The sequence below is a fragment of the Alexandromys fortis genome, unplaced genomic scaffold, assembly GCF_014885135.2.
Source record: "Alexandromys fortis isolate MF-2015 unplaced genomic scaffold, M_Fortis_MF-2015_v1.1 scaffold_31, whole genome shotgun sequence".
Classification (NCBI taxonomy): domain Eukaryota; kingdom Metazoa; phylum Chordata; class Mammalia; order Rodentia; family Cricetidae; genus Alexandromys; species Alexandromys fortis.
In genome coordinates this window covers 2,967,877-2,995,287 of record NW_026067974.1, presented here as the reverse complement: position 1 = coordinate 2,995,287, position 27,411 = coordinate 2,967,877, and the positions used below count along the sequence as shown (strand labels likewise).

General features: G+C 39.0%; 1 protein-coding gene across 4 annotated transcripts in view; it reads left to right on the top strand.

Annotated features, from left to right (window-relative positions):
* The window catches only part of Stxbp4 (syntaxin binding protein 4), a 147,097-nt gene that overhangs the window by 5,945 nt on the left and 113,741 nt on the right, over positions 1-27,411 (top strand). For 2 of the 4 annotated variants that reach the window (XM_050156648.1, XM_050156652.1), the window contains exons 2-7: positions 9,542-9,618; positions 10,226-10,353; positions 12,222-12,354; positions 20,507-20,613; positions 20,777-20,996; positions 22,056-22,134. In XM_050156648.1, the coding sequence (XP_050012605.1) occupies positions 10,307-10,353; positions 12,222-12,354; positions 20,507-20,613; positions 20,777-20,996; positions 22,056-22,134 (586 nt within the window). In that variant the 5' untranslated portion in view covers positions 9,542-9,618; positions 10,226-10,306. Of the gene's footprint in view, positions 1-8,842; positions 8,863-9,541; positions 9,619-10,225; positions 10,354-12,221; positions 12,355-20,506; positions 20,614-20,776; positions 20,997-22,055; positions 22,135-27,411 lie in introns of those variants that run through there. The other 2 variants (XM_050156650.1, XM_050156651.1) reach the window with 2 other exon arrangements.

Sequence of the window (27,411 nt, the reverse complement as noted above, 5' to 3'; positions counted from 1 at the left end):
ACACACACACACACAATACACACCTATCTTATTTCAAATGCACTGACTGACATTCTGTTTGAGCTAAAGAACAATCTACCTATTGGATAAGCAACGTTAAAGGCAAAGGCCCAAAACCAAGGGGAAATGCAGAACCAGAGAGCCCAACCTTAGATGGTTAAAGACAGAATAAAGGCAAAAGGAAAATTTCAGTCTCCAGTGAACAGTCAAGTTATTCCTTGAACTAAAATCAATCAAAAACCCAAGCTCCTTACCCTTGTGCAGAAGGTTAGGTAGTGTAGACCCCGCTACCTCTGTACTCTTGTCCTGCCTCCATTCACCGTGGTCCAGCTGCACTTCTTCATATTCTGTAGATACCCACTTGTGTGCTGCTGTTCAAGAACCATTTGTCTCATGTCTCTCCCTGGTCATGGCTCCCTTATTGACAATCTTGGTCCCCTATTCTAAATTTGCCTTTTCTTGACATTACCTTACAGTATCTGAAACATAACATTTTTTATTTTAGCTTTTTATTGTTTTTCTCACACCACAGAGAGCAGAAATCTTGGTGTACTCACCAAGGACAAGAATTTGGTACATTACCTACATGGGATGAACGTAGTTATTGGCGGAGGAACACACACGAAAGCAAACAGGAAGAAGTTAGGGCTGTTCCAGAAAACTGCTGTGCAGAGCTCATGTTTCACAAAGCCCAAAGTCCTTTTGCATTTTCCAGTATCTTCCACAAGGTTAGGCTATATGCTTTTGGCAGATTCTTACATGTCCACCCCAGGAAAAATGAGCAGCATTCCTGAGCTGCTTGCATTCTGAACAGAAAAAATGCACTCGTGAATATTGCCTTTGGATACTGAGTAAAGGAGACGGGGAAGTAACTCTTTCATCTTTTCATCTTGGCCGCGTGCAAATTTCACATTACTTAAAGAGGATCAGATAAGGAAAGTGAAAGGAGGCATTCCTAATCACCCCCACCCTTTTTTCTTTCTTTCTTTTTTTTTTTTAAGACTTAGAGAAGAGACAAGGGAGGAACCGAGAGGGCAAAAAACGAATACTCAAGAGGGAGAGTAGTTTTCCTGAACAAAGGCCGCAAAGCCAGTGTTTTTAACCCGTGATCTATACATAGTTGATATGACTTTAAAGAATCTCTGCTGTGCTGTGATATACAACAGTTTGCAACCTCTGTTTCTAAAGATGCTCTTTTTTTGGTTTTTCGAGACAGGGTTTCCCTGTATAACAGCACTGACTGTCCTGGAACTCGTTCTGTAGACCAGGCTGTCTCTAACTCAGAGATAGCCTGCCTCTGCCTCCTGAGTGCTGGGATTAAAGGCATGCACCTCCTGGCTCATTTTGTTCTTAAGGAAGATCTGAACCTGCAGGTCTTACTTCACAACAGGGGATATTTCTTTTCTAATAAGAGATCCAGTGTTGGGCATTTCTAAATCATCTGTAAAACTACATTGTCACGCCTCACCTCGTCCAGCAAGGAAGACGCACGACACACCAGAGCTCTTCTCACTGCAGTTTATTCCAGGACTTTATTCACTTTCTCTCTCTCTCTCTCCCTTCCCCTCTCTCACCGGGCAAACCTCTCCCAGCCCTTAAGTAGGCATAGGCTGCCAATCCCGGATTGCCAAGTGGGCACTGCCCATAGGCCCACGCATATGCAAGCAGCTGATGATCATTGCGTGATCATAGCATAGGTCAGGCCTCAGCCATCTCAGGAGTTGATTACACATCTTTATCAGGTGTGATTCCACACAGCTCGCTACACTACATATTCACATATTATTTTTTACAGGGTAGGCAGCATCACTGCGCCCTCACTCTTTTTTGAAGTGAGTGCAGAGTGAGGTGGCTAGGCTAGCATGCTTTTCCCACTCGGGTTCCACATAGATGACCTGATCACAGGCTGCTCCTTGCCTGCAATCATCTTAAGAGACATGGATATCAGAAACACGATCCGTGTCCTCCCTCCAAAAGCACAGGAGTCCTTGTAGTGTAAAGTTAGGACATGCATGTGCTTGCTGTTCCACATGTAAGGCAGTGGCTTCTCATGCCTGGGCTAGCTGGGCAGCAGAAGTGGAGCTCAGACCTGAGACAGCAATCACTCTTTCAGTTGCGGCACACTTCTGTATCGTCCTAGCCAGGGTTACCGTTCCTGTGAGGAAACACCGTGACCAAAGCAGGTTGAGGAAGAAAGAGATTATTGGGTTTTCAGTTCTGTATCACTTTGATCACTGGAGGACAGGAACTCAAACAGGGCAGGAACCTAGAGGCAGGAGCTGATGCAGAGGCCATGGAAGAGAGCTGCTTACTGACTTGTTCCTCGTGGCTTGCTCAGGCTTCTTTCTTATAGAACCCAGGACCACCAGGGCAGGGATGGCACCACTTTCAATGGTTTGGGCCCTCCTCCATCAATCACTAATTAAGAAAATACTTTTCAGGCTTACTTACAGCTCAATCTTATGGAGGCATTTTCCCAATTGAGGTTCCCTTCTCTGATAACTCTAGCTTGTATCCATTTGACAAAAATATCTGCACACATGCCGAGAAGAGCCATCTAGGTGAACTACTCATGATGGCATTCATGAGCAGATATTCTATATGTTTGCTAAGTCAGCTCTTACTCCCCATAAAGTGTTGTAATACCCATCTTTAGAAGCTATCCTATGGCTCCATACCCGTGCACATATGGGCAACACTAATTGGATCCAACGGGTTACTTTTTAGAAAAGAGAAAATAGGAAGACATGAGATTGTAAAATGAGTGTGGGAGGAATTGGAGAAAGAAATGGGTTGAATATGATCAAAACACATTATGTACATGTATGATATTCTCAAAGAATAAGTACAAATACTCTATCTTTTAAAAAGATATCTTGACTTTAATAAAAACCCTGGGTTTGTGTTTACCTCCTTTATGGCTCCCCAAAAGCCTGTCCTTAAAATGTTTTTTGTTCCCCTCTCATTTCTTTCTAACCTCCTCTTTTTCCTTTTTTCTGTTTGGTTTTTTCTTTTTCTTTTTTGTTACTTTCTTGAGACAGGGTCTCCCTGTCTCAAGACTCATGAGACTCATGAGCCTCCCCTTTCCCCAACCTCCCTGTGCTGGTATCACAGGGATGTAGCTGTGCCCACTGATGCTCCCTTCTATTGTGCACAATCACTTATGCACTTATTAAATTTTTATTTCAGAGTGTTTTGTAAACCTCCTTTCTTTAGATAAATATGACTAATTAGCTATATCTTTTGTGAGCAAATCATGTTGTATCCTATATTTCCTTACTGCTCTACCCAGAAACTAGTTTCTTTATATAGCATGTGAATACCCCTGCCCCAGTAAAATTTCACTCTTATATCCTTGGAAAGAGGAGCAGTTCCCTCCTTTAGGAAAAGCCTCATTGAGCACCTTTCTACTCCTCTAACAATACAAGATAAGTCCTTCCACTCAGTGTGAACTAACAGTCCCCTCTGTTTTGATTGAATAGTGAAACGCATCTTCAGAGACCTATTATATGGCCAGAAGTCTCGGAAAAGAAGCTTTCTTGGTGGGCTTATGAGTTACTATTATTATCATCATTATTAGATTTTGGAGTCTTGCTATTAAACCAACAAATCTCTTCTTTACTGGATATCACAAAGTCCTTCCTTTTCCTTCTAGTGATCTTTTTACTGAGGGCAAATGGTTACAAAGACATTGGGGTTTCTTGACCTCACAGTTTGTAAAATGCTTTGAAATGAATATAGCAGCACGCTGTCAAGGAAGGGGAGTTATTAGACTGTGCTTGTAAAAGCTCTTATGAGTATTTGAGATGTATTATTTTAATATTTGAAATGACAACAGAAAGAAGTCCAATGGTTTATGATAAGGAGAGTCTGTGTGCATGTGTGTGCTGATGTGTTAGGATGCACTTGTATATAAATCAATGTGTTGCAGACGGGCAGTTTACGATAAAAGGGTGTGTGTATGTACATGCACACATGCACATGTACACACTTGTGTTGCTGTGTGTTGGCTTGCTAGTAACTTTTTTCATTTAAGACATCTAATTGTTTACAGAGCTTGGAGTCTGAGAGAAATTATTTCCTCTGTACTACAGTTAAATCTTTTCATCATTTACAAAGTAGTTGGTGTGTGAGTGTCAGTGTATGTATTCAGTGTACATGTGTGAGCGAGCATACTTAAGTGTGTATGGGCATGTTGCAGGGCTGGGAGTTGCAATCAGGTGTCCTCTGTCACTCTCCACCTTATTTTTGAGGCATCTCTTACTAACAGTGGAAGTCGTGAGTTTGCTATACTTGCAGGCCAGCCAAACCTCAGTGGTCCTCCCTTCTCAAGTCCCCAGCATGGGGATTCCAAGGGTACTCAGCCTTATACAGGGGTGCTGGGGATAGAACTCAGGTCCTTATGTGTTGTTGGTTGTTTTTACTCTTGGGGTATCAGCTTCCAATCTCCCAAATAATTACATACAAGACTTGTTATTTCTTATGAATGCCTGGCCTTAGCTCGGCTTGTTTCTTACTAGCTTTTCTTAACTTAAATTATCCTACCTTTTGCCTCTCAGATTTTGCCTTTCTCCATTTCTGCATATCTTCCTGTCTTTTTACTCCGTAACTGGTTCTATGGCTGGCCTCTAGCATCCTCCTCTGCTTGTTCTCTTTCTCTTTGTTCTTCTTTTCCCAGATTTCACCTTATATTTATTCTTTCTGCCTACCAGCCCACCTATTCTTTCTTCTGCCTCACTATTGGCCATTCAGCTCTTTACTAGACCAATCAGGTGTTATAGACAGGCAAAGTAACACAGCTTCACAGAGTTAAACAAATGCAACATAAAAGAATGCAACCCATCTTTGCATCATTAAACAAATATTCCATTGTATAAACCAATGGAACACAAATTAATATTCCGCAACACTCATGCTTGTCCCACCAAATAGGTGTTGAAAATAGTTTTAAGAAAAAAATATTGAAAAACTAACTTACAGTTTACAAGATTGATATGAAGATAACCCTGTAGGAAGTCACAAAAGAATATATCACAAAAGATATACCAAGTTCTTTCAATCAGAATAAGATCATAAAAATCGGTACTAATACTTTCTCATTTATAATTTTCTAACATACCATTGCTTCATTTTTTTAATTAAGGAAAATTTGAAATTAATATATACATATAAAACCCAAACAACTAGGAAAAGTTGGCTAAATAAAATATAAAGGGAGAATTGGTTTTATAAGATGTAGAAACATATTATAAAGCCTATTAATTGTAATTAATTAATTTTAGTGCATGAATAAATAGTCTAATCAAAGAAATCAAATGAAAATGGCAAGAATTGATTCAAATACAAGAATTAGTCTGAAGGTCGCATCTCAAATCAGAGATGGTAAACAGCTTGTAAGTGTGGTCAGATGTGGGGATGATCTTCCAGGGAGAAAAGCCAGGATGTCCTCTACATCCATCTCAAGGCGGTTATCAAGGACTTTTCAATGAAGTCATAAAGTCTCAAAAGAAAATTCGTGGGACTGACTTATTTACCTTGGAGTGGGAAAGGAGTTTCTATTTCACACTAAAGTTCAGAAATCCTCAAAGATGAGTGGATATAGCCACATGTGTTTACATAAAATGTCCACAACCAAAAACAGAGAGAGAAAACTGTGTTTGCAGTTTTAGTGCTGATGGGTGGATATTGAACAGAAAAATATAGAAAATGGCAAAATAAGCAGCTTTTTTAAAACAAAATCTCTGGCTTCCTTAAGATACAATTTTCATTAAGACTTCAAAAAATTTAGGAATTAATCATGTTGGTGACATTTAGAATAACAGACATTATTGGGGAGGGGGGTAGTTGAAATTTGTATCAGTTTCTTTATGACATGCCTGGTAATTTCATCCTGTTAATATTTACTATCATTTCTTATTTATTTTATACCTACCTATTTTACTTTTTTGTGCATTTGATATAGTAAAATATCTCATTTTAGAAATTTTTGAGATTATAAATTACCAAGTCTTAATCAAAGATTGTATACATGATGGCCAGATATTTTTTTATCTGATAAGATTTCTGATTATTTATAGTTTAATTAAGTTATAAGAGGAAAGATTGATGCATCACAGTAAAGCCTAGTTTTCTGAAATGAATTCATCTTATTAAAGAAAATGCTATTCTGTAGTTTCCCAGTTTCTGTTTCTGCTGACCTAATCTTGTCTCTCTTCTGACTCAGAAAGTTAGAGAAGCAGAATATTTCATTGAGTGCTTATATTTTTAGTAAAAGAAAAAAAATGTTTACTTCTGTATCACTCTGTCAAAGTGGCGGGTACTGATGTGTCATGCTTGTATGTGTGACTGTGGATAACATCGCTAAAACCTCTATTGGTTAAACGGTTTACCAGCTTGTATAAAAGAACCAGGGGTACAGAAATGGAATTGATGACTTAGTTGGTGAGCTCCAGTACCCACATAAAAAGCCTGGTGTGATGGCATCCTTTGGTCATCCCCATGCTGAGGAGCTAGAGAGGCATTTCTGTCTATCAGGTTTTGTGGGAGGCTCCGCCTCAAAATCTAAGATGGGGAATAAGGAGGACTCCTGATGTAAGCCTCTCCGCAGGTACTTGCCTGCACGCTCACATATGCACATGCCCACACAAACACACTTACACTGCACATGCATGAATAAAATACGGAGGTAGGAAATGAACATGGGAGAAGGATCTTACATAAAAGATTAATTTAAAGAATAATCTTGGATTTGGTTGGAGAGATAGCTTCGTCAGTAAAATGTCTACCATGCAAGCAGGAAGGCCTGAGTTTACAGAATCCATGTAAAAAGCCTGGGGTGGCCATCCACTCTTATTATTACAGCCTTATAGCTCACTGGCCAGCTACCCTGAATTGGTGAGTTCCAGATTCACCGAGACATGCTGTCTCAGAAAAAAATAAATAAATAAATAAAGTGAGAAAGCGGGAAAGGAAAGACACAGGACATTGACCTCCAATTAGAGGCACCATATACCTGTGTGCATGTGCATCCACAGTTGCAGGGCTGTTAACAAGTAACACACACACACACACAGTTTGGATAGCTAAGATTAAACTCGTGCTATTATGCAAGTTTCTGTACTCTTCATGGAAAGAGATAATGTGTTACTGCCATTAACATACATCCAGTTTGGGTGGGCTTAGCATGGTATTTTTCACGTAAGATTATTTCATAGCATGCTGGAATAGAAAAGGCTTGAGTTTTAATGCTAGAAAAAATAGTTTAATTTACCCTTGGCCTCTGGCCTATGATAATAGATAAATCCTATAGTTTCTCTGTAAATTTTGTGTAAAAAAAAAATGTTTGCCTTGAGAGGCTTCTGGATTAGAAAACCTACAGTGGCCCAGGCTCTCTACTGATGGTTAGTGCTGACTAAACACAGAAGCATCAGCGATGATTCTGGGATAGGCAGGCTTCCTCCACACTTCCTCAGCCCCCTTGTGAACAGCACTGTCAGCACACCCACACCTTCTGGCGTCTGTTTGTCTGTCTCTTAAGCTGGTTTCTGCTCCTTGTTATCTGTAACCAGCTAGTGCACTGCTCAGCATGTTTAAGTGAATGAAATAATTTGGGCACTTAAATTCTAATGCATTAAAATAGAATTTTGTTTAAAACTCAAATTTTGTCATTACATGAAATCCAGTATAGAGACTAGCATTAATACACGCTTACTTCTGGATGTGTTCCAAGGAGGCTTGAGGACCTCTGTTTTATGAGGACAGACGGCCACTAGATGGGGATCTTCGTCACTTTAGTAACCACTGGAAATCTGCTGGGGCTTCCTTTCTCCTCCCTCCTCCTTCTCTCCTTCCCTCCCTCCCTCCCTTCTTTTTCCTTCCTTTCTTTCTCCCCTTCTCCTTCCTTCCTTCCTTCCTTCCTTTCTTCCTTCCTTCCTCTTTCCTCCCTCTTTCCTTACTTTTTCCTTCTTTCCTCCCCTTCTCTCTCCTTCCTTCCTTCCTTCCTTCCTTCCTTCCTTCCTTCCTTCCTTCCTTCCTTCCTTCCTTCCTTCCTCTTTTCTTCCTTTCTCTTCCCTTCCTTCCTCCTTCCTTCCTTCTCCTTCCTTTCTTCCTCCCCTTCTCCTTCCTTCCTTCCTTCCTTCCTTCCTTCCTTCCTTCCTTCCTTCCTTCCTTCCCTCCCTCCTTCCTTTTTTCATATCATCCTTTGTACTAGTGTTGCTATTCCTACATTAGGATGAGATGATTCCAGAAAGCTAGTTGACTTTTGAGGCCATGTCACTAGCACACGGCAATGTTGTAATTCTTGATTTTTCAACTTACATCTCTTAGATTTTCTGTGATATACAATAAAAATAAGTGCCTCTGAAATATTTCATATAATCTTTGACACATGGTGTCAATAAACAGTAGCTACTCCTATTTTATATCTGAATGTCCTTCTTTAAGGGCTGTGACCTCCCTGTGCTTCATTATTAAAGCAGTCTGAAAAGTCCGCGCAAACATTCTTAGAATTGAGCTCTCTATGGCACAATGGCTCCAAGCTCCGAGTCAGTATCAATCAAAGCTGTGTCTTCAAGTCATCACCTCTCCTTTCCTAGGGGTTAGTACTGAGTGCCGCTGGAGTTTTGCTGATGGCAGTGCAGTGGCTTGATGGCATCATTTCTGTGACCACTCATGACCTGAGTGCCTCCACTATCCCACTTGCTACTGTAGGTGCTGGAATGCCGAGCTATGTTGTTAACGCCCAGGGAGTAACTCTTTACTAAGGTCCCTAAAGATGGATTGTTGATTCCTTTGTCCAGGGCTCCATCGGTTTTTACAGAGAAGAGGTCTTTATTTCTCCTATGTACAATGGTCGGGGAAAAGGTAGGATAATCCCCCTGGTTTTAGTTCTCTGACTCTGTGATTGACTTACAGCAAACATAAGATAAAGGGAACAGTTTGGTAAGTTTCCACTTTGTGTGCGTACTCTGACGGAAACATCACTGCTCAAGGGGCCTGTTGTATCAACGAAGCTGAGACTTAGTGAAGCCTGAAAATATCAATTGGAGGCCGGAGAAATGAGTGCCAAGATCTTTTCTGTAGGCTCCAAAGCCCAACTTCTAACTGAGGAAGCAACCACTATGCATGGGTGTGGGGAAGCACAAAGCCTTTGAATCTCCTCGCTCAGTTCTTTAGTTAAGAGGACTGTACAAAAGGATCCAGATGTGGTTTTCAACCCTAAAGTATTGGCTGTTTTCAATCAATCACACCATGTCACAGTTAAGAAGAAATTTTAGGAAAGACCTGCTTTTGGTTGAAAATGACACTTTATCCTTAGAATGTCTCTTCTCTCTGTCCCAGGAGTACTCTTGAGTGAGAGTTAAAGGATTACATGTAGTGTGCACTCCTGGTGTTAAAGGGAAGTTCCTCGGCCTCACTCGCCTTTCTCACACACCCATAGTGAATCTCTGCCTGAATGTAGTTTATTTTAATTAAGTAACTCTGTATTATTCACTGTGGAGTTATATAAGACATTAAAACCATGTCTTTTTCCTTTTCATAGGAAAGTGCTTAAGAAACACGTGGAGTAATATGAGCTGCAGTTATATAGAATCTGCAAGAAGACCCTCGGGGGAATTGGTGAGATAGGAATTTCTGTTTTCTTCAGCTATATTCCGTAATTATTTTTCTGAGCTCCATAGCCTTGTGCTTACAGGAGACACTTTCCAGTCCTTTGCATTTTAAGCTTATCACTCATGGAAGTCGTAATCACTGCTGAAAACATCACTGCGTTCATCACCTGTACTAAAGAGCATGAATTTAATATGTTCATAGCAATGTTGGGATCAGTCCATCTATCTGTAGCTGTCTTGATAGTTCAGATGTTACCATCAATGACTAAAATGTCATAGTCCATGATAAATATAGCAATAAAAATATAAGGGCTTATGTTGTTTATTGCCACACTTATATAATGTCTTTTTTTTTAGATTTATTTATTTATTATTTATACAGTGTTCTTCCTGCATGTCTGCCTGCAGGCCAGCAGAGGGCACATGATCTCATTACAGATGGTTGTGAGCCACCATGTGGGTGCTGGGATTTGAACTCAGAACCTTTGGAAGAGCAGGCAGTGCTCTTAATAGCTGAGTCGTCTCTTCATCCCCACTTATATAATGTCTTTATGTAACATTGGAGCTACATTGGAATGTTCTAAGACTTGAAAAATTATTTTCTGTTATTCCAGTCTGAAGAAAAGAAGAATATTTAGACTCTTCAAGTTCTTCCTTTACACAGCTGTTAAATCCAAGACAACTGTGGTGAAAGCATGAATAAATATACATCTGCTGCAGGATCATCCAGCCTACTTGAAAAGTAATTTTTTTAAATGTAATTTAATATGTTTTGAAAGGTATACATTGTTAAGTTTTGTTTTGTGTCTGTGTGGCCTAGGGAAGCAATGCTGAGCTGTGAGTAAAATACCCCGTTGATTACTGGGGCTTTGGTGCGTGCTAGGGGGCCTTCCATCGCCGTGATCGTAACACCTGAGACAGTCAACTTTGAAACATGAAGGACTCTTGGCTCAGTTTTCGGCGTGTGTTCACGCCTCTTCTCTGAGCCTGTGGAGACACAGCCACATCATGTTCCCGCTGGTCTCTTCACTGCATAGTGGCCAAAAGGCAGATCTCAGTGTCGTTCCCAGGCCATTCCCCCAGAATCTAGAGCCCTGGAACTAGGCCTTGTCTCTTGAAGATACCAGCAGTAACTTCTTAGTAGCACTTCAAGCCTTTAACACAGGCCTTCGGGGGACCCCTCCAAACCATAGTAAAATGTAAATAACACACAAAGTAAACCCTGCATGCTCATTAAAATTCCTGGTACAGATTGTGGGGTTTTTTGTTTTTTTAAATCTGGTTTGATTCTTTTGAAATTATCTAAGTTTAGCTTTTGCTGACTAACAATCCCCAAATGTCTGAAAATAATAAGCATTACTTTTTTCCTTATAGTTCTGTGGGCTGGCTACGAAATTCTGGTGGGCAATAGATGCCATAACAATGTCTGTCAGCTCAGCTCAAAGGCTGGGTGACTGAGTTCCCCTCCTTCCATCTGATCTTTCATCCTTCAGGAGGCTAACTTGGGCCTTGTCAAACAGTAGCAGAACGGTTCCTAGCGGGCAGCATAAGTGTTTTGCAAATATCTGTCTTCCTCACACTTGATTTTGTTAGTATCCTGTGTATACTAAAGTAATCGAATAGGAAAGGCCAAATTCAAGTAGGAAAGATAACGATGGCTTGTAGAAAGGCTCCTTACCAAATGGTTTGTGGACAGCAACCAAAGAAGCCGGTAAATATTTTATAAACAGATAAAGTATGTTTTACAAGGTTTAAGCAGGGAAGGTCTCTTCTAACTTGTCTTGTCCTGTGCCCTCAGACTTCCTATAGATAGTCTGAGTTGTTTTTGGTTCTCCGTTTTGCATAAGCAAATGCATAGACATGTATACATACAAAAATAGATATAGACATATGTATGTGTTTTTATATTCCAGTCTTCAAAACAGTCTAAAATGAAAGTGTGTGTATGTATGTGTAAACAACTAGAATAAAGGTTTTACAAATATTAAATGTATTAAGCCCAGCTTTGTTTCTAACTTTGCTTAAGTTTTGTTTGACCAACTTGCTCAGAAATACAACTTGGTGGCATACCTACCTTGTGTTGAATTCTTCTGGCAGTTCTTTTTTGGTGGCATTTCTCATGTGCAGCAGAAATTACAACTGAAGTGCTTTGTAACAATAAAATCTTCCTAAATTAAAAGGATAATGTTTTGAGATTCACATGGAAGTAAATTTATTTTGCTCTTAGTATGTATAAATATGAAGTTGTTTACCTGATACATTAAAACGTTTGGTTTTAGAGCCAATCTTATAAACAGATTTAAAAAAAACCAAATCTCAGGCCCTTTGTAGTAAATCCTGGAATTTAATTAAGCAACATTTAACAACTGGTTTTCTTATACTTCTCAGAAATGGACATATTGCTGTCACTAATTGTTTTATGTGAGAATTGAAAATACTGATATAAATTCATTTGACTTCTTTTCTATGATACTCTTCAAATGTCATTGCTAGTAGGCATAAACCATTTTGGGTTATATACATCTGACAATCTGATCTAATAAATAGCTGAAAGAAAACTATGTATAGACCTCTAGTCTAACCTGTAAGTGCTAATATATTTTATCCTAGGGATCCTGCCTTTCAAGTGATTACAGTTACTAAGGAAACAGGCCTGGGTTTAAAGATCCTAGGTGGAATTAACAGGAATGAAGGCCCATTGGTATATATTCAGGAAGTCATTCCTGGAGGCGACTGTTACAAGGTAAACATAAAATAATCAATAATGACAGAAATGCACCAGTGGTAAGATTTGTTTTCTTCCTTCAGGAAAACTTTTTATATGAGTTGAATGTCCTCAATGAAAGATACAAGGGGACCTTTACCCTCAGAGTTTTACCCTATAAATTTTCCAGGAAGCAAGTAATCAATATGTCAGATACTAACTCAAGGTTGTGCATTGCTTATAATTGCACGCTGTTCAAATCATCTCCGAAGCAGAGTTTAGAGTAGTTGTATCTGAAGACATGTTGCCTATGTGCCTGTTGACTTTGGATCACCTTGGTCACCTGACCTCGAGCTGCGTCTGATTGCCCTCCTAATTGCAAAAGGAAACGAAGCAGCAAACTGAACTGTTTCATTTCCTGATATGCAGTAATTCTCATTGACTCATTAGCTGACATTATTTGTCCACAAGAGACTAGATTCAACATGGGAATGAGAAACTAGATCTAGAATTAAGTGCAGATAGTGGCTAGCCTTTTTTCCTTAATCACATGAATGTGATAGACCATCCATTTCTTTGTCTGGTGCCTAAGAAAGTCAGGGCCTGATTTTAATCAAAACTCCAGCAACTTAGTTAATAAAATGTCTTGCTTTTGGCATTGTCACCTTTTTGAGGTTTTATTTATGTCAACCTAGATATCTTGGTTAAGGATCTTCTAAGTTTATTCTTAAAATTGTTCTTTGAGGGCTTTCTTAAATAAATAATTTCACTTTTACCCTTCTCTCACTGTAGACTCTTACAGAGCAAACAGTTTGTCTTTTCAGTTAGATTTTTATTTCCTCACGAAGGATAAAAGAGAGAGAGAGGAGAGAGAGAGAGAGAGAGAGAGAGAGAGAGAGAGAGAGAGAGAGAGAGAGAGAGCATTGACCTGTTTCAGGAGAGAGAGAGAGAGAGAGATGATTGAGCTGTTTCAGGTTTGTTCATTTCAGAAGGCATCTCTGTGCTGGCTTGTTGTATGTCAACTTGACACAAACAGCTATGGTAATCTGAGAGAGAAAAACTCAGTTGAGAGACCAGGCTGTAGGAAAGCTAGGGCATTTTCTTAATTAGTGATTGATACATGAAGGTCCAGCCTATCATGGGTGTGGGCAACCTTGTGCTAGTGGTTCTGGATGAGCAAGCCACAAGGAGCAAGCCAGGTCAGAAGCATTCCTCCATGGCCTCTGCATCTGTTCCTGTCTCCAGCTTCCTGCTCTGCTTGAGTTCCTGCCCTTAGTGTCCTCAATGACAGACTGTTGTCTGGAAGTGGAAGTGAAATAAATGGTTTTCTCTCCTGTGCAGGTTGCTTTTGGGTATGGTGCTTCACAAGAGAAACACTAAGCGTCTTTCCAAATACCTTCTAGATTCTAAATTATTGCCAGTTTAAGGTATTATAAAGGTCTACATTTAAGCTATTCAAGTTAAATCATTAGACAGATAGCATAGGTTAATGTTAAAGTTAAACAAATTCAATCCACTTTTCCCCAATAATCTTTTTGGCAAGAATTAAGAGATTCTCTCTCAGTAAGTTTTAAAGCTTAGAGATGTGGGTGCGGAGAATGGGAGACTTGAGCATTTAGTATAGTTTAAGTTGTTTGCTTGTTTGCCTGTTTGAGACGGAGACTTTGTTTTAGATCTGGCTAACCTGGAACTCACTGCACAACCCACACCAGCCTCCAGCTCATGCCAGTCCTCTTAATTCAACCTTTCAGACACTCATATTAAAGACCACCATGCCCTGTTAACTAAGATACTTTCGGTAGGGTGCAATAATAGTTCAAGGTGCCTGATAAAATTTATGCCCTTTCATTTCCATAAATACTTTAAATCAGACTAATAAACTGAACATAGTAATTTTAAGTGACTTTTTTCCTGCTGTAAATATAGCAGATTAAGAATTATGCTCATGATATATACCTTTTCTTGGTTGAGGTGTTCTAGAAGACAAAACTTTCTAATGGCTTGTTTTCTTCATTTACCACTAGAGAGCAGCATGAAGTTATTAATGTTCAGGTCATATGCAAAAGAAGAAAACCAATTAGAAAGACATAGAAGAATAAGTAATCCTCCTGTCCTTATATTTATTTTGTAAATATTTCCTTCAGAATGCTGTATGCAAATACAAAGTAATGCATATTTACTGCAAATATTTTATTGATAATATGCTTCTAGTGATCTAGATTCTATTTTAAGTAAGTGTCCTATCACTCTTGCTAGTCTTTTATTTTTGACACAAGGTTTTACAAAGTTGCCCAGGCTGGCCTTGGACATATCTTAGCACTGTATTTATTTTAGCATATACTATTGATCTTTTTGCTCTTTCTTGGGCCTATTAGTCATTCTCTCCCTCTCTTTTCCTTTTCCTCTCTCTGTGTGTGTGTGTGTCTGTCTGTCTGTCTGTCTGTGTGGTGTGTGTGTGTGTGTGTGTGTGTATAGTTACATGTATGTGTACATGAAAGTGGGAGTTTGGGTAGAACTTGAGCCTCCCTCTTCTCTTAGCTTCCTGACTAGCTGGTATTACACTAATCTAACATAACAATACAATTTTAATCTGTACAGAATTTCTACATGGTAGTTATATTCATAGAAACATAGGCTGCAAAGTTTTCTGTACTAAAATGCCAGACTTATTAATTGTTAATTATTTTCTGAATTTCATATGTGCTTTAACTAGGGCATAATTTTTAAAAATTCTGCGTGTGTGTATGTGTGCGTGTGCACATGCATATGCATTTTTTCTGCGTGTTTATCATATGTTTGCAGTCCTTATGGATGCCAAAAGAGGGCATCAGCTCTTCTGTAGCAGAATTGTGTTAGCTCTAAGAACTCTAGGCAGCCAGTACTGAGAACAAATGCACCAGGTTCTGAATAAGGAGATATGAGAATCTGAAGCTCCTTTCCATACCCTTAGCTAGTCCCTGGTAGTTTAGAGTACTCAAAGAACATTCCTAAACCTGTTGACTCAACACTCCCTTTATCTTTATATTCAGCTTTCTAATTTCCTGATGAAAATCTTCACTTAGCTGTCCTAGATGTGTCTCAGAAGCAACATTTCTGAGGTACAATGGCACAAGCCATGATACTTATCTCAGACTTTCTTCTCATTTCTTCTTAAGTAATAGCCTCTTCTCAACCACTTTTCAAAACTCCTTCCCATTCATTCCCTTCTTCGCATATCATAGCACTGTATTTTAATTTATTTTAGCACACACTATTGACCTTTTTGCTCTTTTTTGAGCCTATTAGTCATTCTCTCCCCCTTTCTCTCCCTCCCCCCTCTGTGTGTGTGTCTGTGTCTGTGTGGTGTGTGTGTACGTACAGGTACATGTATGTGTACAGGTACATGTATGTGTACATGAAAGTGGAGATCAGCAGTCAACACCAGTGTCTTTATCTGTCACTCTTTACTTTATCTTTTGAGACTGGGTTTCTTACCAACCCTAGAACTGGTTGATGAAGTTAGATTGGCTAGCCAGTTAGTTCTGAGCATCCACTTCTCTCTCCCTTGCCTGCACTGGAATTGCATGCATTTTCTTTGTGGGTGCTGGGAGTCTGTACTGGGGTTCTTCTGCTTGCATAACAGGCAGTCTTTTGACTGAACACTCTCTCTAAGCTCTCTCTTCAGTCTGGCATTGGTTTTTATTGGCATTTTCAGTAGCTTTATCTGCTCTTAATGCACCTTGCTTATGTCCCTTCCCACCAAACTCCCTTAACTAGTATTAGTAACCTACAGGCCTCTGTGTAGACCCCCTTCTGCCTTCAGCTCTCTTTCTCCTTCTCTCCACTTACAAGCTTATATTCCCTGTTTCTGACAGAGCCAACCCTTCCTTATCTCTGCGTTGGTATATTGTTCCGTTAAGCTGGGAACGGCACCTCCTTCCATTCTACTGTTCCAGATATCAGTTTAAAGAACACTTGGCAGAGGACTTGTTTTCTCTTTTCCAGTGCACCTGCAGATAAGGCCAGGTTTTATCATTCCTGTGTGTGTGTCTGGTGCTTGTTCCCATGTTTCATGTCACCTAACTCAGGTTGTAATGGACCATCAGTCTCCCTGATCATCTCACTAGGCTGAACCACTGCCTAGTCAATGGCAAGGACTGCCGTCTGGTTTCTTTACAGTGACTGCCTCGGGGTGATTCACTCAGATATTAATGAATGGATGTTGCCATGATCTGTCACATTTCTGTCTGTGTGTCCCCTTTTTTGCCCAGTATATCAGATGATGGATAATAATTTTGAAATTTTTGAATGTTTTCTTTCTTTCGTTTATGATAAGATAAAGGAGAAAGCTTCTGCAAATATGAAGTAACATTTCCTATTTCATCTAGCCGATCCTAAGACATGTTTAACATACATATATAAACTCTATACATAATAAACATATATGTAGCTATGCAGTATGCCTGTTTGCCTGTAAGGGAGGGTTTATTTACTCTCCCAGCTCTGAGTTTGCACTGCCTCTCACAACAGTACCATGGTGTACTTGGCAGTCGATATTCTTTCTCTCTCCATAAAGAAAGAAAATCCCTTGGAGTTATTGCCATCTTAGCTTTGATAAATTGAGGAATTTTTGTCAACCCTGTAATTAAAGACAAAGGTCCCATTGACATAGGCATCTACAGTTAGTCATGGCTCACAAAGCCTGGAAGGCCATCTTTCCCTTGAGAGGAGGAGATGCTGAGCACATGGCTGACCTCTGCCCAAAGCCTCTGGATACACAAGAAGGCAAGGCTTGTGGATGACAGAAACCATCCTATTGGTTAAACAGCAAGGAAGCAGCAGCCAGGACGGTTCACCTTGCAGCATCACTCTCCTCCTTGCTGCTGTTGTTTCCATCGTTACATAACTGCATTGACGTCCTCAGGCCAGTTCCCGGACCTCATTCGCTTATTGTTGACCGATCAGATTCCTTTGCACTGTGCTAGGGAACCACATGGTAGCAGATGGTAGCAGGGTCTGGTCAACCAAGGGATAAGTGGGACTCATCTGAGAGCTCTCTCAATATTAATATGTTATAATTTGGGAAGGGTGGAAGGAAATGAAGTAGGATAGTCGGTATAAAGTAGGTGCAATGACAGAGGTGAGTAAGTGTGAGTTTTGTTCAGGACAGATGGTGTTTAGCCTGCCTGTGAGGGGAGAGGGTTCATCCTGTGGAGGAATGGGAGCGGATGGGAGCATTCTTGATGAAAATGGCCATGTGTAAAATCACTGAACTATATAGATGACAGCTGGTGTGAGGAGCGCTCTGAGAAGAGGAGGAGGAACTTTTACGCTGAGATAGGTGTGAGGTGAAGCTGGAACGGTAGTTAGTTTCCAACAGGCTCGGGAAGTTAAGGGGTTTCAAGTTGTTCCTAACTGTGGGCTCTATCTCAAGAGCAGCGTAACTGAACTCCTGAAGATGAACCATAGCTAACCTGGGACAGATTCACCTTATTGATCACCTACAGTGTGTTTTGCCTAGATTCTTTGATTTTTTACACTAAGGTTATATTGTAGGTGCTTGTACCAACTTTTTTGCTAGGAAAATGAGTAGAGAGTTTTCAGAGACATTAAGCAACTTTCTTATGTTTACAGTAGTCACTACAGTTCAAAGAAGGCTACATCTAGTTCATTGCTTGGGGAAGAAACTCAAAGACTTCCCCATTTCCTTTCTGAATAATGAATTAATTCTGTCAGAATCATGCTCAGTAGATGGCTTCTGATAATGCAATAATATGTTATTTTAAAACTTTATAATATAATCATAATTGAAATGAACAGTGACAGCTGTTTACAACAGAAGAACTTAAGTGACCAGGAGCGCATTATTATTTTGACATGTACATTACCATCAAATGAGAGAGTGTTCAGACTGAAGTTCAATATTTAGACATGCCTGGCATTTTGCTTGCCATGTGGTGTAGCCGCTCCATAACCTGTGAGTGGTAGAGACTTCGGCATTCCCTCAAGTCGTATCTGCACATATATTGCATATAGTCTACCTGGGGCAGAATCCACTCTCTTAGGATGCCAGACTTTTACAAAAGTGACTTTTTTATTCACATGCTCTGACTTTTAAACAGGTTCAGAAATTCATCTGATCAGCTGATATTTCATTATCAGAGGCAAAAACAAGCACTAATTGCTACAAAGATGTGTTTAAAAGTGGAAATAGTATGTATACATACTAGAAGCCTGTGACCAGAGGCCTTCTTTCCTCCTTCTAGTACAGTCTGCAAGATGTCCCTTTAACATACAGGTTTGGGATCTGTATAGCCTGAGAAGAGAGTGCAGGAGGCTGCAGGTCAGTCTAAACCCTTTGCCCATCTGGGCTTTTTTAGCCTTTTCCTCTGTATCCCACAGTACTTTTCTGTAACAGACATTAATATAGGAGTTAGCTCCAGATGTCTGTAGTTTAGTTTCTGGTTCCAGGCGAAAGGATGTGCTCTCCCATCCCCTTTTCTCATTGTTAACAAAGATCTAGCTAGTAATTGCAGAGCTCACATTCAAATCCAGATCTATCTGAGTGCTAACCTCCATGCTGTTCCCTCAGGTATGAGGTTCATGCTGGCATGTCGACCGGCTTGATCATTTGTGTTACGGGTATTGTCCAGGCAGCCACATTTGCTGTGAGCTCGTGGATGGGATGGTCTCGTCATGTTCCATGGATACCGTTTCTCTCCAGTTCTCTCTGACCTCTGGTTCTTAGAACATTTCTACCTCATCTTCAGCCATGTCCCTGAGCTGTCCATGAGGGGAATGGTATAGCCATCCCAGTTGTGGCTGAGCACTCTACTAGCTCAGGTTAGATTTTCAGTCGAGGATCTTGAATTTGTAGAGATTGTTCCAACACTATCAAAAGTAAAAACCAACCTTTTTAAACCTTGTGTGCTAGTCAGCCGTCCATTACTACACTAGATCCCTGAGTTAGCCAACCGATGGTCTGTTTGGATTCATACACCCACATGGTTCAGTCCCTGCTTGATTGGCCTATTGCTTTTGGCATAAGACAACATATTCCAGCAGGATGTTACGGCATGAAAATGCTCATCTCAGGTCCAGGAAACCAAAGAGAAGAAACCAGTATCTCATAATCCTCTTTGGGGGCTGTCCTCCGTGCTTCTAGTGCCTCCCACTCACCCACCTCCCAAAGTTTCAGCTGCTTCCAGTAACGCCAAGCCATGAACCAGTCTTCTAGCAAAGAAGACTTTGGAGGATGCTCAGAATTTAATCCTTTGTTCTTTCTATAGTACCGGAAATAATACTTTCTGTGTTTGTACTAATGAAAAAAGAGTACTACCTTAGAATTTGTGAAAGAACAGAACTTTTCTTCTCAGTTGAACTAAAAGAAAGAAAAACAACACACACACAAACAAAAAAAAATCAAGTGACTAAGATGCTAGCCCAGCAACCACATCAGTCTAGTACATTGATAATGCTGGGGCTTACGTACTTGAGGTAGTTATGCACAGGGCCAGGGCTTAAGAGAGACAGCCAGTTAAATCAGCGTGACATGGCTATGATGCTATATGCACAGCCTAGTGGCCTGGCCACAGGAGGACTAGCAAGTCTAATAAAGATGATGCTCGATTATTAACTGAGATTTGGATAGTTATGTTTCTTAACCTCATTTTTAAAATATCAGTGTATTTGTGCTTGTATGAACATTGTGTGTGTGTGTGAATGTATATGCATGCATGTTTGTATTATATGTGTATATGTGTGTGTGTAGGTAGGTACATACTGTATGTTCATGTATCTTCACATCTCCATTAACCAGAGGAAAGATGCAAGAATGTTTATTCTAGGGTCGATGAGTGTCCTGTTCTGAAATACTCAATGTACAGTGAGTGCTGGCTCACGTTATCAGTCAGAATCTTATCAGACTCATAGTGCTAAGCTTTGAGAACAAGTGTCTTCCTGGAATACAGGCCTGTTTCCTACAGTAGGCAGATTCGTTAGCATGAGGGCTGTTGAATAAACCACACAATTTTACTTATGTATATTCCTTAACCAGGTATTAATAAAACATTTTGCTATTGGAGGTCTCTATTTTTTTCACTCTGTGTTTATGACATTATTCATAAAAATTAATTACTTTTGCTATACTAATTTTATTAAAATGACTTTATTCTTTTTTCATAATTTTCTTTTTGACTTTTTTTTTTTTTAGGATGGACGTTTGAAACCAGGAGATCAACTTGTCTCAGTAAACAAGGAATCTATGATTGGTGTATCATTTGAAGAAGCAAAAAGCATAATTACCAGAGCCAAGTTGAGGTAACAATTCCATCCATATGATAGGATGAGTCATTTAGCATATACATCGAAAGGTGGTGATTGAGAATACTGTAAAGAAAGGTTTTTTACTCTACTAGAAACAGTATCTTTGAATTTGCTTGTGTTTGTTGCATATCCACAAAGTGATTTATTTTCGTCGTAGGTCAGAATCTCCTTGGCAGATAGCATTTATCAGACAAAAATCTTACAGTGGCCATCCAGGAAATGTTTGCTGTCCATCCCCATTACAAGCTTCAGAAGACTGTGGACCTCAAACCTCAGCATTTAATCTTCTTTCCCCTCCCCCCGAAGCACTAGTTCCAAAGACTTCATCCACTCCCAAGACTCAGAACCCCATTTTACCTTCTTTTAAAGAAATTCAGGTACTCTTAAATTTCAGCTTAATATTCAGTTCATAAAGCGTTTATGTTTTTTATGTTGATTTAGTCTACATAGAATTGTAATTTCATTAATAATGCTTATTAATGAGTTAGTATTTCCTTGAAAGACTTTTTCCCTTCTTAGGTTTTTATGATGCAAAAACATAGATTTTTTTTTAAGACAATGTATCCTTTCTTTAAAAAATTAGTAAAGCATCAACATACAACTAGACAGCACTTCTGCCTAACTGTGTGTGTATAGGTACTCTGGGGGAGGTGGGGGCGTTTGTGTATGTGTGTGTGTTCAGTCCCTAGTTTCTTCCATACGTACTGAGTTAATCCAGACTATCTTATCTATAGTGTTTCTCTCACCCTCACATGTGTGTCCTATGAAATAGTTCACCTTACTTATTTGATTTCTATAAAATAGAGAATTTTTATATCCAAATTAATAAAATTGCTTTCAATCCTATTAAATCACAATTCTTTTTTTTTTTTTTTTTTGTTTGTTTGGTTTTTCGAGACAGGGTTTCTCTGTGGTTTTGGGGCCTGTCCTGGAACTAGCTCTTGTAGACCAGGCTGGTCTCGAACTCACAGAGATCCGCTGCCTCTGCCTCCCGAGTGCTGGGATTAAAGGCGTGCGCCACCACCGCCTGGCTTAAATCACAATTCTAAAGTAGACTTTAGATTCTTTAAATTTGTGTTCAGAGTAAAATAAAACAAGAAACAGGTATACTTTGAGTCAATAGGCTAAGTTTTGCTCAAGGTATATGATGATCAGAGAGCCTGGTTTCTGTGAGCCCTTAGACTGCATCTTTTGAAAGGCAAGGGACACGGCATTCTGTTCCGTTATCTTAGACACTGTATAGATAAAATCATTATTACTTTCAACTCTGAAATGCTTTCTTTGAAGATAAACGTACCAAATATTAGGAGCTTCATACTTTTTGTAATATTGCTTTGATCTCTTTAAACCTTCTATTAATGTTAACATGAGCATCTAGTTTAGTTTTTGACCTACTTTAGAAAATGAAACATCGTCTCCCTCATTTTCTTTCACAGACAAAACATGGATACAATAAAACAGAACATACTCCAATTACTTCTTTGGACAACAGCCCTACAGATGCATCCAGTTCAGGTAAAGTCCCATTTAATTCCTGTAATTTTGTTCTTCAATTATCCTTTCTCAATGATGAAGTCATAGTGTGACTTTCAATAGACTTTAAAGAAGGGTATATTATGCTTTTCTTCCTTCAATGAATAAAAGAGCGAAATGAATGTATTATTTGGTGCTTCCTGTTAAATTTTTGCTTTCGCTGGAAATTTATTTGAACATAGAGTTGAAATTTTTAGAAGTGCATTATAATAAGTAATACATTTTAAGAAGTACATTATAATAAATGTCTGTAAAGTTGCAATAGTTAGATTGTTATAATTAAATAATGAAAGGCTTCTTTGGCCAATATGCAATTTATTGCCCTTTACTGAAGTACTCATGAGATATAACACTGCACCACTGAAAACACAATATAGATGGGACAGAACTGAAAAAAATGCTTGGTTTTTTGTGTTTGTTTGTTTTGGAAGATACTGTGTGGATATAAATTAGAAACGACAGCAATACTGACTTTGATATTGTTTTGAATCACCCTAAAGTGACTTAGTGATATTTTAAAAATAAAATAAAATGAAAATTGTCTAAGATGCACATAGGAAAGGATTTTTATCAAACCATAAAGATCTTATTGTCTCAAATATCAAGAAAAATAATTCTTACACCAAAATTATCTCTTAAAATTAAAGAAGGCAATTTATTAACTATATTTAATATAACTAAAAGGGTAGTTACGTGTTGCTAAATTATAATTCAAAGTGCAATCCACATGTATGTAAGGTGGAGACTGCTTGTTTGTTTCCTGGCTGCTCAGACTCAAAATAATCACATAGAAACTACCTTAATTAAAATACTATTCGGCCTATTAGTTCAGGGTTTTTGTAACTAACTCTTACATCTTAAATTTGCCCATTCTGTTATTCTGTGTAGCAACACAAGGTTGTGACTTACTGGATAAAGTTCCGGAGTCTGTTTCCTTTGGCAACTACATAGCATCTCTCTGACTCCTCTTTCTTTTCTCTGCTTGTAATTCCTGCCTTGCTCTCTTCTACCCTGCCAAAGGCCCAAGCAGCTTCTTTATTCATTAACCAATATGCAGAAAAACTTCCCATACCATTTCTCCTTTTCTGTCCAAATAAAAAGGTTTTAATTTAATATAGTAAAATTACATATATAAAACAGGTATTAATTAAGAATTACAGATACAGTTATAATATTTATATTTATTTTATCTTTTATCATAAGCAAGGAAAGCTATAATTATAACTATTTATTCTTTAACTCCACCAAAGACCCCAGAAGGTTAAAATATTACTTAAGTTAACAGGAAGTGCATTGTAAGCAACTTGCAAAACTCTAAAATTGACAGAGACATCTTACTGCCTGGACAGTCACCCAAAGACCTTATGTAATTTCAGGGCATCTATCTTCAGCCTACAGGCCCATAGTATCTGGCAGACTTTTTTTTTTTTAAATATAATTTTTTATTGAAAAAAAAATTTTCTGCCTCCTCCCCGCCTCCCATTTCTCTCCCCGTCTCCCTTTTCTCCCCTCCCCCCACTCCTCTCCCCCTCCCTTTCCAGTCTGAGGGGCAGTCAGGGTTCCCTGCCCTGTGGAAAGTCTAAAGTCCTCCCCGCTCCATCCTGGTCTAGGAAGGTGGACATCCAAACTGGCTAGGCTCCCATAAAGCCAGAACATGAAGTAGGATCAAAACCCAGTGCCATTGTCCTTGGCTTCTCAGCAGCCCTCATTGTCCGCCATATTCAGAGAGTCCGGTTTTATCCCATGGTTTTTCAGTCGTAGTCCAGCTGGCCTTGGTGAGCTCACAATAGATCAGCCCCACTGTCTCCGTGGGTGGGTGCACCCCTCGTGGTCCTGACTTCTTTGCTCATATTTTCCCTCCTGAAGCAGGAAAATTTAAAGACAGTTCCACCTATATTGGCAGTTTGTCAGTCACTTTTTTCTGTCTCCTGCAGAATTTTTGGCAAACTCTTTCATGAAGCAGGAACCCAGAAGGACTGTCTCACCTTCTTTTGGCAAGTTAAGCAATCATTTTTCTGTGGGTCCTGCATGTCCTGTTTATACAGCATACCATCAAGCAGTCCAGAAAAGAACAGTTTCTTGCCCAGATAGCTAACAAACTCCAAATGGCTTCAGACTTATGAGTTTGAAGTTATTGGTGCTGTCAGATGCAGATGTGTCTCATTCTCATGAAAAGTCCTAAGTTCTTAAAACATTTTAAATGCCTTATTCTGTAGGTCTTTGAAAGATTTGAAGAATACCTATCCATCTGAAATATATCTCTGTTCATCTAGAAAACCTAACTAACATGACTATACTCTTCACTATTAAGGATGACTATTCACTTGTATTTTTTAATTATACATCACATTTTTAAATGAGCTGCACAAATACAATATCTTAATCAAGAGCAGAAATATACATATAACAAAATTGACCTTAAATTTTTATCAATAAACCAAGATCCATACCAATGCAAAGTATTTATCTCTATATCATATTCCCCTCTAAATGTAAACAAACATTTATAAACAGTATTTGGGAATTTGGGAGTAGTTTTTTGTTTTTGTTGTATAAAGTATTTTTGGAGGTTTATGGAGGATTTGGGGGGTCTTGGTTCCTCAAACCACATTAGTCTGGAAAAAAATCCATAGGTTTTCATTCTCTGTGGAAACAATAGCAGAACCTCTTTTCCAAAGTTACACATTCTTAGACCCAAATTTTCCAGTCAAGATACCTTTAAAATATATATAATAATCTATATAGATAATATATAGATAATTTATATTATTATAGATATAGGTTTAGCTTAGCAGCCTGTACAATTCAAGTCCCTGTATAGAGAGACATTGAATTGTACCGTGGGCATGACTAAGACCAACATCGCAGCCCTGCCTTTTGGCTCCGCCTAGTCCAACATGGCAGAGGCCATGCAACCGCCCGAGCTACAGGGTCACAGTGGATCTCTGTTACTATCAAGCAATTTGTAACATGCTGTTAACAGATTCCATTTAAGTTATAGGCCTCCTGAAAGAGCGAGAGCTGTTTGTACTGTTAGCACGAACCAGGATCCCCTCCCCTAAGAAGCCACACAGGCTTTGCTGCCAATGCTGAATCAAGAAGATCTCTCTTAAAGGAGCCGTGGTGGCCCCTGCTCACTGCCAGCAAACAGACCATCTGAAAAAAAAAGTGGCTTCTAAGAAGCTGTGCTAAATTCCATTTTTTTGTGTCTAGAATTTCTTTTCAAGTTCTCTCAGGTTTTATGTGGATGTAGCTGCCCCACATTGGGCACCAATTTGTAAGGCTCATTTGTTTCCAGATGCCCAGACCCCAAATAATCACATAAAAACTATATTAATTAAAACACTGCTCAGCCTGCTAGCTCAGGCTTTTTAACTCTTCATACCTTAAATTAGCCTATTCCTGTTATTCTGTGTACCACCACAAGGTTGTGGCTTACTGGGTAAAGTTCCAGCATCTGTCTCTTTCGGCAACTACATGGCGTCTCTCTGACTCTGCCTTCTTTTCTCCTCTCTCACTCTCTTCTTGGAATGTCTGCCTTGCTCTTATTACCCTGTCATAGGCCCAAGCAGATTTTTTATTCATTAACCAATAAAAAGAACACATAACAAAAGGACTTCCCACACCACATTATTAATTTTAATGCCACTCTTTTTGCTAAGAATTGCAAAATAAAGAGAACTAGTTTAGATTAAGTTGCTACTGCAACATGGACAAATTGTATAGTTTAGTAGAAGAACACATGCTTACCAGGCATGAACATTTGTATTCAATCCCCAGCACACAAAAAAAGAAAAACAGTCACCACGAGACAGAGTTTCCGGGGATTTATGCTCTATTCAACATATGTTTCCCCTGATTGGGAGAAGTATCTTCCAGTAGGTTAGTAATTTTTAGCCAAAATTATATACCTTTTAATTACTAAGATTTAGTGATTCCTGGAAATACTATTAATTAGTATTTCTGTCATGTAATTAACATCCAGTCTCTTGATACACTGTTTTTATTTTAAATTGAGAATTCACCTGGAAAGAAGAAGATAGATGAATAAAGCAGATAATACAAGATGCTGGGTCGGTCAGAGTTGCTCCATGGTGAAAGTCAGGGCCCTTTATTCCTTGATTATATTGTAAATTATGTATCATGTATGTAGTAAATTTCCAATTTTTAAAGTGACCAAGCTAATTAGTCCCTTTAGCCATTTGTTCAGCGTACGTTTGTTAAACGTTACCTAGTTAACAATAAGCACAGCACAGCAGGAATTCCAGAGAGATTTAGGATCTCTGTGAGTTACTTAATATTACTGTAAAATAATTGATGAGGTTAACGTCCTCATCACTCAAGTAAAAAAAAAACATTCAAATGTACATGTATTTCTTCATAGATTTATACATGCACATGGATTTTGTATTGTACACAATAATGTAAAGACATTTACAAAGTAGACTAAGGAGAGAGTGAGCAAGCACCTCCAATACAATCAGTAGAAATGGCCAGTGAACTGCACGTTGTACAGGAAAACACAGGAGCAGCCTGGGAGATCCTAAACCTTGATCCTGATTTCTTAGCTCCATGACCATTAGATGGTTGCAGTAAGGAGAAGTTACAGACTAAAGGTCACATATGTCAAGTGCTTAGCATTGTAATTGGTACATGGTATATTTTCAGCAGTATTTTTATTGTTAATCATATTGTAGAAACATAAGCTAACATGTAGCTCAGCTAGCTCTCCAGAGAAAGAGCATGGTTTTAGAGCAGAAGTGAGGGCTTCTTCCTGGAGAGTCAATTTTATGTCCTTCCCTCTACCTCCAAAACCAGGCTACAGCAACGAGCTCATCATACCATGCAAAAAAACAATTAAGACACCTCAGCTTCTGAAAAATCAAGCATTATCCTCGTCTTAAAGGAAACAGGCAGAAGACGTTAATCTTAATTTAAGAACGTGTCATGAACAAAAGCATAGAGCTCAGATAAGTGAGGGGCCACAGACCCTAAGAGACAGTGCTGATGAGAGCACAGATCTTTCCGTTGTAAAGTGAGATTTGTACCAATGGCTATAAGAAAATCTGTTTGAATTTGGAATAGGAATGTAGTTATTAAGAAATGTATTTAAGTAAGTCATTTATAAAATTAAAATATTAAAACATTAACAGACTTTTTCTAGGATAGAATTAGCATTAACTCAGATCCACGTTTACATTTCTGCATAAACGCAATAGGCAAGATTTACTGGGTGGGGTTTTACACAATGCAGGGAGG